This window comes from Myotis myotis, unplaced genomic scaffold (genome assembly GCF_014108235.1).
Source record: "Myotis myotis isolate mMyoMyo1 unplaced genomic scaffold, mMyoMyo1.p scaffold_m19_p_7, whole genome shotgun sequence".
Taxonomy (NCBI): domain Eukaryota; kingdom Metazoa; phylum Chordata; class Mammalia; order Chiroptera; family Vespertilionidae; genus Myotis; species Myotis myotis.
In genome coordinates, this window is record NW_023416379.1 from 71,136,371 (window position 1) to 71,150,651 (window position 14,281).

General features: G+C 41.0%; 1 protein-coding gene across 1 annotated transcript in view; it reads left to right on the forward strand.

Moving 5' to 3' along the window:
• The window catches only part of EYS (eyes shut homolog), a 1,264,258-nt gene that overhangs the window by 1,206,243 nt on the left and 43,734 nt on the right, over positions 1-14,281 (forward strand). Inside the window, 2 exon segments of the mRNA XM_036318417.1 lie at positions 679-823; positions 6,453-6,627. Coding sequence (XP_036174310.1) covers positions 679-823; positions 6,453-6,627 — 320 coding nt within the window.

Consider the following 14,281-nt stretch of genomic DNA (forward strand, 5'->3'; position numbering starts at 1 on the left):
TGTCAATTAAAGGATGTGGGAATAGGTAAGCGGGGGGTGACTGATAGAAATAAGGAGAGAGAACGCATTCAAAAGATGCTTCCCCAAACAGGTGACGTGTGAGCCTACCTTGTAATAAATAGGAGTTTGGAAAAAGTGCAGTGGCCAGTGTGGACTCAAAGAATGCAAGTAGTTCGGTTTGGCTTTCAGGTGAGGGGAAGCAAGAGATATGATTAGAGGTAGACAGGGTCTGTACCATCAAAGGACTTGGATGTCACACTAAGAAGTTTGATCTTTATCCAGGGAGCTATGGAGAAGGACTGTGAAATTTAAGAAGGGGGGTTGGGTACCATAGTTGGTCTCCACTTTTTGGTAAATGACTCTGGTGGTTGTATTGAGAATGGATGGGAGAGGGAGGCAAGGCTAGATGGAGGAGGACCAGCAGGATGCTGGCTCCTCAATCTCTGAAGAACTGTGATTTTGATTGAAATGCAAAACCACCACTGCTATATTAATATATCCATGGTAACAGACACCAGCAGAGAAGCAAGGAATTGAGTGGTGAATTGTTTATTTCTTCAAAATTCAGGTCTTTGTCATACCAAGTTAATGGGAAATAAAAAAGAGTATCTTAACAGTTCACCCTGGGGAATTAATTTGTTTTTTAATAGGTTTTGATTTTTTTTTTTCCTTTTGAAGGTTGATGATCATCAAAATAAACCCATCATCTCCCCAGGAAGACTGGTTGGTCTCAATGTCTTCAGTCAGTTTTATGTAGGTGGCTACAGTGAAGACACTCCAGATCTCTTGCCAAATGGAGCCGATTTTAAAAATGGCTTTCAAGGTAAGGCATGGATGATATTTACACTATACCCACTTGTCTCAAAATTTGGGAAAAGAAAAAACATTTAAAGAGTATACTTCTAGTTCCCAAACCAGCAATTTGGATTGCTTTCTGATTGGACTTAATCAAAGTTTGATTTTAAAGGAAAGCATTTATTCTTATTAATCACTTACTACCTATGTGCTAGGTATTTGGGGTGTTTCCGTGGGAAAAAAACACAGAGATTTTTACACTTGTGAGTTTAGATTCTAGTTAGTCAAAAGAGGGAAGAGATAATAAACACTACATATAATAAATAAGGAAGTTATATAGTGGTAGAAGGTGATAAGTTCTGTGGAGCAAAAGAAAGGAAAAGTCGAATGTGAGTGGTTTTTTATATAGGGTGCTTTTTAATATAGGGTGCGTAGTGTAGACCTCATGGAGTCACAGTGAAAATTGAAATTCCAGCCAACTTTGGGATGTAGTTGATATAAAAGATGAGTGACAGACTGCAGCCAACTAATCCATACCACCAAGGTATAGCCCCACTGAGGCCACCAGAAACCAAGAGGATTAAGACCCAACACCAGCCCTGGCCAGTGTGGCTCAGTTGGTTGAGCGCTGTCCCATGCACTGAGAGGTCACTGGTTCAATTCCCTGTCAGGGCACAGGTCCTGGTTGCAGGCTCGCTCCCCAGTAGGAGACCTGCAGGAGGCAGCCAATCAATCAGCCAATCAATCAGATTTCCTCTGTTCAATGTTTCTCTCTCCCTCTCGCTTCCTCTGTCTTGCTCTAAAATCAATAAAAACATATTTTTTTAAAAAAGAAAAAAGACCCAACACCATGCTTGGGCAAATAATCAGATCGCCATCATGTTTCCTGTGTTCAAAAGGGAACATACATTCACATCTTTCCTATAAAAGTGATTCATAGCAGTTATAAAATAAACACATGCTTTGAATTGTTATAATGCAGTGATGGCAAACCTTTTGAGCTCGGCGTGTCAGCATTTTGAAAAACCCTAACTTAACTCTGGTGCCGTGCCACATATAGAAATTTTTTGCAACCATAGTAAAACAAAGACTTATATTTTTGATATTTATTTTATATATTTAAATGCCATTTAACAAAGAAAAATCAACCAAAAAATGAGTTCGCGTGTCACCTCTGACACGCGTGTCACAGGTTCGCCATCACTGTATGCATTTTGTGAAAATAAGCTTTTTGGTGGATCCTTAGTCCCAGAATATTTGGTCGAGGGGCTGCTCATTCTAGTGTCCTGAGCCATTCTCCCATGACCAGCCTACTCTCTATCCAAAACCAAGGAGCAGGTACCAGGGTGGGATGCAGGTCCCTGTGAGGCATCCGAAGCTCTCTCCGGCACTTGAGCTCTCTGCCTGCCTGGCACCATCCCTTTCCCCACCTTCACCAACTTCTGCCTAAACACTGACGCAGGAGGCCACATACTTGAAACATATTGAAAGCAACACAGCTAATCCAACATAATACAAGGGCGGGTTTCAATACAAGTAGTTCATTGTGCCAGGGCTCTCAAAGAAACGTTTTCTTTGACTATGTAATCAGTGCTGATTCTCAGAAGGGTGTGTTAAAGAACCGTTTGAAGCAAGTTAAGGCGCTAGGCTAAATATGATCGGGAGCTCAGTAGTGCTTTCACAGCAGGAGACCGTCTGGAAAGGATTGTGAGGGCGTAACAAATCAAGGAGTTTTTAAAAACATTCAGTTGGAGGGAAAGGATGGGTAAACTTATGAATGTGTAAGAAGCACACATCTTCCACTCAATGAAACAGAGACCCCATTGGAGAGTCATCAGAATTTGCTGTCATTTAATCACAGACATGATGCTGACATAAATACTCTGGATCCAGCACTAAGGATAAAAATGTGGGCTCGGAACCCATCTGCCTGGGTATGCACCTCAGCTCTGCCACCAACAAGCTTCGTGACCCTGGCTAGTAACCGAACGTCCCTGGGCCTCGCTGTGCCTCATCTGTAAAATGGGATGCTAGCCACACTTGTCTTGCTTGTAGTTCTGAGAGCGAGTTAATGGAAAGAGAACACAGGTTACCTCCTGGCTTAGCGTGCTCCCTGTGCTAGTGATGGTGGTGGTGGAGGTGACAGAGCCGCGGTCACACACTCGCTTCTCTTTCTCTGCTGCACGGACGGTGGGTGAGAGCACAGCCTGCTGTCGGGCTGTCTTCAGATTCGGGCCCTGCCACCCAGCAGCTGTGTTCCTCTAAGCCTTTTACTTCAACTCCCCAAACCTCCACTTTTCCTCTGTAAGATAAAATACCTACCCCATAGGGTTCTCGTGAGTTGATCAATTAGCTAAAGTAATGTTAAGTGCTCAACCCAGAAAGCAGCACCTGATAAACACTCAATAAATGTTAACTAATAGCGGCACTCCATCCTGTTGTCATTGGACTTGACATTTTCAGATTTACTGGAGTCCAAAGCTTCCTGGTTTGCTTGTGTTATTTTCTTCCCTTTATTAGGAACTGTTCTTCACATCTTGATAATGAGAACAAAGAGAGGCTTTCTTCAAAACCTGTCATTTTCTCCTTCTGTGTGTTATGAACCCGAGTTCAGCACTCAAACAGCTGGCCCTCCTATGAGAGAAGCTCGGGACAGCAGGTCTGGAAGGCTGCCAGCACCACGGTCCTCAGGTAGGATGGGAATTTGGGGAGGGTCCTCTTGGAACTTGACACTTAATCCACAATCTTACCGACGCTCCAGGGCCTAATTTTATCATTTGACTCTTGAATTCTCCCTTCCTGTCTGCCTCTTCTCCATTATAAACCAGCATTTACTATGAACTGTAGGTTGTGGACAATCATTATCAACCTACCATAAATACCAGATTGCAACTAAACCGTAAACCTATGCTTTCCCAAAACTGAACTCTACTGGTTCTAGAGAAGGATATAGGGTGACTTCTTTAAAATATGGACTTCTGAGCCCTACCCCAAAACCACTCAATCAAAATCTCCATAATGGGATCTAAAAATTTGCATTTCAAGTAAGCCTTCCCAGATTTGGAAATCACTACATTAATTAATCATAACAAAGCATGTAGAGCTATGGAAGAATTTAGTAGTTAGTCTGGCCTTAGCCTAATTATTAAATTCTAACATCCCTAACACAAATAAATAAGGCCTGATTATTTTTCTTTAGAATGGGGATTAAATCACACAGAGTACAAGACTATCTGATTTAGGCTTTCCCTGTTTCTATGAACACTGCTGATAAACAACCCTAAGCCAGAAGTCCTCAGTCTAAAATACAAATCGTTACTGTTAATGTAGTCCGTTTGTTTCTGTTCTGGAAATGGCTTATCATGAGTCATTATTTTCCCTATAACCTTTAACAGTGATAAGGATATTGAGGTTTTTTAACTCTTCTCCAGATTAAATCATCTACATATGCCAAGCAAAGAGGTCATTCCTGATTACCTGTCCTAGTAAAGGGAATTCTCCCCTGCTCTCCAAAGTAGCATCTGTTACCAGCTGCAGGCTCTCAGGCTGAGGGTGAGGGATGGGGTCTCGTGGGTTCCTGAGTCTCCTGAAATCATGCATGCAATTGTGTGCATTTTTCTAGGAGAAGGCCTATGGCTTTCACCAATGTTCTAAGGTCTGTTACTTTCACTGACCGGCCTATTTAATCCTGACATAGAATTAAAAATTGCTTTTGACAAGTGTGAACATGGGGAATCTATTATCCCATCTATCTGTTATTCTAGTGTTATAGCAGCTAGTGTTCTCTGATACAGGGATGATTAAATATTTATTACTCAGCTGAACAGAGTGGACATAAAATAGATCCAGATTCATTAACAACACTTTAAGGATGTTATTCCAACCTGAAAGTGCCCTACACTGTCAGTACAGTTTCTTTAGTTCAACTTTTCTCCCTTTCTCTTTTTTAATTGCATGAACTTTTTCAAACCAGAGTCCATAAGGAGGGAAAATGAGGTTACTGCAATAATTTAAATATCATTTTACTGACCAAAAATAAATAAATAAATAAAGCCATCACTTATTTGAAACCTAGTATATTTGACTAGTATATTTGACACATGGCTCATGGCTCCAAAAATCTTTATCATAATTACTGTATCACTTGCAGGATAGATGTAGTGAATACCTGCTGCATGATACTGTACTAAGCAGACTATATTTCATCTTCAATATTAATAGGAGTGGCGTTTTACAATATGCCTTCTACAAATGGCTTCCACTATAATTGCCTTTAAGCTGATGATATGTTGACTGACTAGAAGTATCTCTCTAAAATAAACACATGTAACTATTTGTATGTGCTAAATGTTTCTCTACATATATCACTGCCAGGTTTTTAGTCAAAAATATTTGAGCAGTTCCTCATAACAAAATTATTTCCTATCCATATAAAAGGGGAGAGGTTTTACATGAACAGCTTCAGACATTAATATATATTATAATCATTAGCCAAGTTTTTTGTGTGCATGATTATAAAAACTACAAAAATCTAATTCTGGTACCCTACAACTTTTTGTTAAAGAGAATTTTTTTAATAAAGTAAATAAAGAATTTCTGAGACAGTGAGGAAGGGGGTATGGGTGGGAGCTGAAATATAAGGCCTTAACTGCCAATCATGATAGGGGCCAGTTTATGTATGTTACCTTATTCCTCTTAACCCATGGAGTACTTATTTTTGTCCCCATTTTAAATGTAAAAAGATTGGCACTTAGTTAGGTTTGGGTCATCTAGTCATTTTGTGAGAGAGATTGTCATTGAACCCGGACCCACCTGACTTCAATCCTCCTTCTGCTCTCTGCTGAGTACAGTTCACTAGGCAGTGGCATGCAGATCCCTGCGGTGTTAGTTGAGCTACCTGGACATTCCATATAAAGCAGTTGGCATTCATTCATTCACTTCTTCACCCAGCATACCATATTAGTGCTTTTTTGCATAATAGCAGTAGTTGGGAGAAGAACAAAGATTAAATCTAAGGAAGAAAATGACAGTTCTCTTACAATGAGAAAATATCGGTGCAGGCTGAGGATGGTGCTTGTCAGGGAGAACTAAGTTAAGTTAACAAGCATATTCTTGACCTTTCAAAACTGAACCTATTTTTTTTTTCACCATGAGGAATTATTTCAGACTTGCTTCAGAAAATGTTTTAGAAATAAAATCTAATCTAGCCTATCTGCTATCATTTTCTAGACCCTATTTATGGTTGTTGTCAATATTGATTTATAGCACATTGTAAATAAACTCTAAGTCCTGAAGGAAATGAGGAAAATTACAATACAGTTCAGTATCCCAAACAATTCCATTAATTAGCTAATCGACTGCCCTTTTAGTTATGTTTATATAATATTGGGGTGGAAAAGACCTTTCTTTTTTCCCAGCTTTCATGATGTATAATTGACAAATAAAAGTTACATATATTTAATGTGTATAATGGGATGGTTGGGTATACATATACATTGTGAAGAGTACCATTATCAAGTTAGTTAACATATCCATCATCCAATTAATAAAATTTAAAAAAGAACAATATGTTACCTTAAAAATGAGAAAATAACTTGTCTTTCTGCTTTATCTATTTCCTCCATTTTTTATATGAATTCTTTTACCCTTCCTTCAAGGTTGTGTTTTCACTATTCAAGTTTGCACCAGGAAGGACGGCCATTTCAGAAGGCTGGGAAATCCTAAGGGCCACCCAGATGCTGGGCTCAGCGTTGGCCAGTGTGATGCTTCTCCTTGTAGCTTAATAAACTGTGGCAACGGTGGGACCTGCATGGACAGTGGAGCTACTGTTTAGTAAGTATGACGTTAGGAAGGAAGGTAGTGGGTTATTAGCACTCTCACTGGTACTTCAGTCACACAAACTAGGCACACAAACTGACCCTCTTATCTTAAATGCTTTCAGGTAGGCTAGCTAGATGAGTAGGGGACAGCTAAAGGAAACTCGAGAGAAACCAAGATGATGCATTTGCATCATCTTCTCAATTCTTTTAAATTTTTAAAAATATATTCTTGTTGATTTCAGCGAGGGAGAGAGAGATAAAAACATCAATAATGAGCCCGGCTAGAGTGGCTCAGTGGTTGAGCATCAACCTATGAACCGGGAGATCATGGTTCAATTCCCAGTCAGGGCACAGGCCAGAATGTTAGGCTCAATCCCCACCAGGGGCCATGCAGGAGGCAGCAGTGGATGATTCTCTCTCATTATTGATGTTTCTATCTCTTTCCCTCTCCCTTCCTCTCTGAAATCAATACAAATATATTTTTTTAAAAAGGATGGGAAGTGGCAGTAAGAAAGTGAAGGTGAAGGTGCAGGTAGGAAATTCATCCTAACTCCTTATTGTCCCATATGGAACAAAGGCCTAGCTGTGTCAACATACAGCTGGTGCCGGCAAGACGATGAAACCTCGGTCCTTGTCTTCCTGAAGGGAAGATTTCAATCAAGAGACAAAGTTCAGCAAAGCAAGCAAGAATTTATTGTCCACAGCAAAAACACACTTAGGACAGTGAAACATGGAAGGGCATAGAGAAAGTATCAAGAGAGCCTGGGCTGGGCTGCTTTGGCTCACTGGGAAGTCAGAGAAAAGGGAGACAGGTTCAGGGGGTTTGCCAGGACAATATGCCACTGCCCACTGCTCCCTTGGTTGCAAGCCTTGTGGGGTCCCTTAGAGGTTAGGGGATACGTGCCTGTGGGGGAAGAAGAGGGAGAGGGGAACAGTTCAGGAGTGCTCCCTTGCGGGAGAGCACTCACTGGGTCTTTTGTGTTGAGGGTATTTCTCTTTCTCTCTTGCAGGTGGGAATCTTAGGGGAGGATCTCAATAGAATATTCATCAGCTTTCCAGATGTGCTTTTTCAGGGTCTCCTTCTCCCCTGATTGGTCTGCCCCAGGGCAGGGGGTCATCAGTCAATGCAGCTGGTCCTGGGGCAGCCACAGCATCACTTGTCTGGCTTTGCTGCTTTTCTGGTCCTGGAGCTGAGGCCTACATGTTATCTTTAGGGAGGAAAAGGTCAGGGGGTCCACTCCACATGCACAGCGATATGCTAGGGGTGGAAAGGTTACTCTGGGGGTGAGGTTCTTGTTGTCCCAGTTTTGCCCCTTGCTAGACACCCAGGGCTTCAGCCCTGGTGACCTTCTGCACCCAACCCATCATCCTTGCTCTGCTCATGTCTGTCTAGCTCAGTCGTTCTCAACCTTGGCTGCACGTTAGAATCACCTGGGAATCTTTTTAAAATCCTGATTTCTGGGCCTCATCCTCTGGAAATTCTGTTTCTTTGTTATGGGGTGAGGCCACAACATTAGTAACAAAGAAACAGAATTTCCGGAGGATGAGGCCCAGAAATCAGGATTTTAAAAAAAGATTCCCAGGTGATTCTAATGTGCAGCCAAGGTTGAGAACCACTGGTCTAGCTGCTTATAACAGAGCCACATGTGTTGATCTTGGAATACATCAAGCCACATACAGAAAGACACAACTATTTGAAGATTATTTTGATTCACATAGGAAATTTTTTTTGACTTGTGATAATAAAAGTAACATCTTTCAATGGTACAGCACTTTGTGGACAGCAAAGCAAATTTCTGCATGCACTATTTCCATTGCCCCTAATTAAAACTTTCTAAATTAGTCAGGGACCATCCTAGCCCCAATTTAATCCATGGGAAACTAAGCCCAGTGATTATGAGTAAACAAGAGGATGTACCAGCATCTTGTAAGTAGTGCGGCAGGACCCAAAACCAAATTTCCCAGTTCCTGGGTCAGGATTCTCTCAGGACCTAATTAGCAAGAAATTACTTTAAAAGCAGCTAGCAATTAACAGTATCTCCTTATCAGCTGGATGTAATATATTCTTTTTTAAAAATATGTTTTTATTGATTTTTAGAGAGAGGTAGAGATAGAAACATCAATGAGGGAAACATCATAGATCAGCTGCCTCCTGCATACCCCCTACTGGGGACTGAGCCCACAACCGGGGCATGTGCTCTGACCTGGAATAGAACCAGTGACCTCTTGCTTCCTGGGCCGATGCTCAACCATGAGCCACACCGGCCAGGCTCATTTATTCTTAATTTTTTTAATGTTGACATTATCTTCAATTAGCATTTTCTATTTTCTCCAAATTGGAAGTACCTTGCCTCATAAATCCCCCGGGGGAGGGGGGTTGGCAGGGGAGGAGGCATGTGTCATAAATTCCTATTTGGGTGGAAAGCTGTATGTCACAGACTTGTTTGAGAACCTCGGGTTTCAGTAATGGAACCAATACCTCTGATAAGATTTCTTACAGGATTCTACAATCTTCCTTATCAAATTATGACCACTGCCTGGGACTCCCTTGTTGACATAACAACAAAATATTTACTGTATCGATGACTCATGAAGCATTACCACAGAATGAGAAGTAGCTCTTGTGACTATTATATAATGACATTAAAAGGATGGCTCCCTGACCTTAAAAGCAGTGGGTTTTATGGTATGTAAATTAGACCTCAATAAAGCTGTTTCAAAATAAGGTTCCCACTCATGGACATTCAACTTCAGTAGCAGCATAAGTTTAAGGAGAATTATATTCATTTTGACAGTGTTTGGAATTCTGCTCTACTCTCAATAATAAGAATCCTGTTTTTGTTGTTTTTATTGAATTTATTCTTGTTTTTAAAGGAAAAAGATGTTCTTTGTAATATACTTTTTTTACACAGTTTGGTTTTTTTAATCCTCACTTGAGTACATGTTTTTCATTGATTTTTAGAGAGAGTGGAAGGGAGAGGGAGAGACAGAAACACCGAAGAGAAACACATCCATTGGTTGCCTCCCGCATGGTCCCTGCAAACAAGGTACATGCCCTTGACCAGAATCGAACCCAGGACCCTTCAGTCCGCAGGCTGATGCTCTATCCACTGAGCCAAACCAGCTGGGGCTGCAATATACTTTCTAATAGTGTTTCAGAAGTTTTCCTCTACCCTTGTCCTAGTCCCAGACTCTCAACTTTGTATGGCTCTTCACTTTGATTTTGCGCCTGTGTGGTCCCCTACTCAGAGTAGCCAGATAATCAAGGCCCATTTGCCATACGCATGCGTGCAGGCGAGGGCACAGCAGTATTGTTAGGTGCAAGGCCCCTTTGCCTACGCAGGTGCGAGGGCAATGACCATGAGTAGCAGTATACACACTGCGCAAGCGCACCCTTATGTAACCTGTTGATGTTAATGCAGCACGAGCGTCTCTAATTGGCAGAGGCCGCTGCGTGTGAGCGCGTATGTAAGTTGCCACTGAGCAGCCGGCTTTTGGGGGGCTGCCGTGAAGGACTGCTCTGTCCCATGGCTCCTGCAGCAGCAATGGCCACTTGGTCTGCAATGAACTCTCTCCTCTATATGCCAACGACACTCATGTCTTCATCTAACCCGGCGTCCGCGAAGCTGTGCTCCCACAACCAGAGAAGTACTGAACTGAATTTCCAGGTAACATTATTGACAGCCCAAAGCTAAAATTCAATCTTTTCTTGAAAAAAATAACACATGATAATTTTTTTGTTTAATGCTCAAGAGGCAAGTCCCAACCCAGAAGCATAAATTTCAGAATCAATTTTAAAAACAAACTCTCAAAGCCACTCAAAGTGTCTTAACAGCTTACTGGTATAATTTTTTATTAAAAATTTTAAAATGGCAAGTGCTCATTTTAGTTCACTTCTCACAGCAGGGGCGGGGTGGAGGGAGGCATTGTTCTGGTGCCTAAGGTGAAATCTTGCGCCAAGTAAGGAGGGAAGGGGCTTAATAAGGCCTGGATCCGGGGCCGGGCTCCGGGAAACTGCTAAAAGCCTTGCTTTCCTGCTCCAAGTGCGTCAGCAAACACAGACGCAGCTGCGCTCTAATGCAGCTGCTCAAATGAGGGTGTAATAAGGCAGAGTTCATGTCAAGCCTTATGCTCCTGGGATGAGCCCTGATGCGACAGAGAAACAGTGAACTCTTTCTGTTGTTAGGAACCCAGGCTCAAGAAAGCGGGGAGGGCGTTTAGTTCTAACTCAGCTCTGTATGCACATTTGTTTGCTACAGATTGTTTCTAGGCAAGTTTGACTTCATTTAAGTTGTACTTCGTTTCACCTTAAACTGATATCCTGGCTGTGGTTGAGGGTAATAGGTGACGTGTTCCTTTAAAAAGTAAGCACAGTGTAGGAAAACCAAAAGTTCCAAAAACAGATGTCAGCATGAGCAGCACAGACAGTGAGGACAATAGGAGTTCAGAGAACATGGCTGTAAAATGGGAAATGCATCAGAGATTTTTAACCAAGTTCATAAATGAGGCTTATTTATAGCATAAATCTATCAGCGAGCACGAAATCTCACTGCTCCAGAGTTTCCTAAACATTTTTTGGCTCACAGATAAGGTCAAAGATCTTTCCAAGATTCATGCAAGCACCAGGAGGAAAGTATGTTCTCAAAGCCTTCTCTTGTTTCCTTACAGACACTATAAATTACTGCCTAAAAGTGATAGTCAATTTCTTTGATTTTTGGCTAAATTTGCAAAGTCATTCACACTTTAAAATAGATCAGACTGGTTTGGCTCAGTGGATGGAGCATCGGCCTGGACTCAAGGTTCCAGGTTCAATTCCGGTCAAGGGCACATGCCCTGGTTGTGGTCTTGATCCCCAGTAGGGGGCATGCAGGAGGCAACCAATCAATGATTCATATTTTCTCTCTCTCTCTCTCTCTCTCTCTCTCTCTCTCTCTCTCTCTCTCCCCCTCCCTCCCCCTCCCTCCCTCTCTCCCCCCTCCCTCCCTCTCCCTCTCCCTTCCTCTCTGAAATCAATAAAAATATATTTAAAAAATAAAAGATAGACCAGACTACATTGGTGCAGGGGGAGGAGGTGTATGCAGATATGTAATGGAAAGGTTTTATTGGTGGTGAGTTTTGTTTTGATTTGTTTTTTCCCCCAAAGGAAAGATTTATATCATGGCAGCCTAAACCACTTTGAACCTATGTTTTGGTCATCCATCACTACAGTAGATACACAGCCACTCCACCCCACCTCTGTGTTCTTCCCATAGCTTCATTTTGCTCCAACTGACTCTCTAGGTTAGAACAAACCTAATTCCTCTTCTGTTCCCAGGCAAAGCAGTTTAGTTACTGTGTATTCTTTCTGTAGGCCAAGCTCATCCTCACATCAGTGCCCCTAGGGTCCACCATCAACTCCATGCAGCTTATCTAAATAATTTCCCAGAAACACCTCCCTCTCTAACAGGAAGTGGGTCCAACTGTTAGCAAAATACAATGTTTTGGCCCTTAACCTAGAGAACAGAACCATTAGGACTGAGGCCACGGACAAGTGCCAGTACTTTTATTAGTATGTAAGGCGTAACTCATTTCATCCTTCTTATACTCTCTGAGATATCATCAAAGAAAGGAAGGCCATGGGGAGACATCAGCGGGTGGAATGATTATAGCAACCCTTCCTTGTACGCGTGTTGAGTGTTGACATGCCATCAGATTCCAGTGTACCGGGAGGTTCCCTTGTTTTAGCACTTGTTTGATTATTTTTCAAAGGCTCTATTTTTGAGCATGCCATTTGACATCCAGGAAATTTTGGTAGGTAGAATGAGATTCATCATTTTACTTACACATATCATACACCTCATTCTCCCAACTTACTCAAAGGGAAGTCAATGATAAAGAAAAGCCTTTTGACATGAATGAGGCCACCCAACACAACAGATGGTCTTAGGAGAATGCGATTCAGTGGTTTCCCTTTTCCTGTAAGTAGCAGAGAAATAAGTTATATATGCAGAAGTGGAGTCCTTCAGGCAATGTGATCATCTCTTGCTAAGTAACGCATATCTATTCCATTATTCATATGACTTTATTATCACAGCACATAGATTTCATTTTAATTACTATATCTGTGCTTTTGCTTATGCATAGAAATCTGTTATCATAACTGTCTTATAGGTCCAGCTCAAGGTAAATTTTCTATAAGGACTTTTTCTTTCTGCTCTCATCTCACAATGATAATTCTAATACTTTTCCCTCATTATCCTCAATGCATATAAAAGAATATCTCTGATCCAAAGCAATAAGAATATATATCTGATAGGTAAACTGAAAAGGTATATTAAGCCCTGGCCTGTGACTAAGTGGTTAGAGCATTGGCCTGCACACCAAAGGGTCTTGGGTTCAAGTCCTGGTCAAGGGCACACACCTGGGTTACAGGTTCTATTTCTGGCCCCAGTTGGGGGGCTCGTTTGGATGGCAACCAATTGATGTGTCTCTCTTACATCCATGTTTCTCTCTCCCCCCCTCCCTCCCTTCCATCTCTAAAAAAAAAAAAAAATTAATGGAAAAAATAACCTTGGGTGAGGATTAAGAACAAAAGTAGATTAAGCAGAGATTATATTTTTTTAAGGCACAGTTTTTCATCTGCACACTGAGGACTAGTAATTGTAGAGTTATTGTGGAAATTAAATGAGTTACTATATATAACGTAATTAAAACAGTGTCTAGCCTTAGCTGTTTGGCTCGGTGGATAGAGTGTTGGCCTGCGGACTGAAGGGTCCTGGTTCGACTTTGGTCAAGGACACGTACCTCAGTTGCAGGCTCAATCCCTGGCCCTGGACAGGGTGCATGTGGGAAGCAACCAATCAATGTGTCTCTCTCACATCGATGTTTCTCTCTCTCTGTCTCTCACCCTCCCACTCTCTCCAAAAATCAATGGAAAAATATCCTTGGTGAGGATTAACAATAACAATAAAAACCAGTCTAGCACTAAAGTGAAGTCCTAATAAATGTTGAATATTATATTTTATATATGTCATATATATTTCATAAAAATACATTATTATAAATAAATTATCTTAAAGCCCTTGGGGGCAAAACTATGTTTTCTATTTGTATTCACCCTGGTAGCATAGCAGATTGGTACATCATTACTCCTTTTTTGGTGACTATTTGGTAAGCAAGTGAATGATGTTCAAGTGATATTCAAACAAAGGATATTAAATCTTCCATCATCTCATTTTCAGTTAATTTTTATGTATCCATGTTTATCCTAAGCTATAGAAGTCTGAAAATTGGTTAATTACAAGAAAATTAAAGTCTTCAAGTTGAATATCTGTTGTAATGAGAAAAATTAATCCATAGATGTTTCTGAGCTATAAAACTGACAATAAAAAGCAAACAATTTATCTGCAATTTAGGAATTTAAATCCATGTTATTCTAAGTGCACAGATGTAAAATAATTAACTATATTAGTAAAAACATACTCCAATACTCAACTCTTGATTGCCATTATGACCAGCTGTTACTCAAAACGACTGAATTTTCTTCTGTGTTATCCCTCTGTGTTTAGAGGCAGAAGAACACACAAGTTGTTCTTTCTGTATTAACGACTTAGGAGTGCAAACATTTTTTAATGGACATGAGGTGAGAAAATAGTTCTATGTGTAATGCCAATGATTTCTCAGTATCT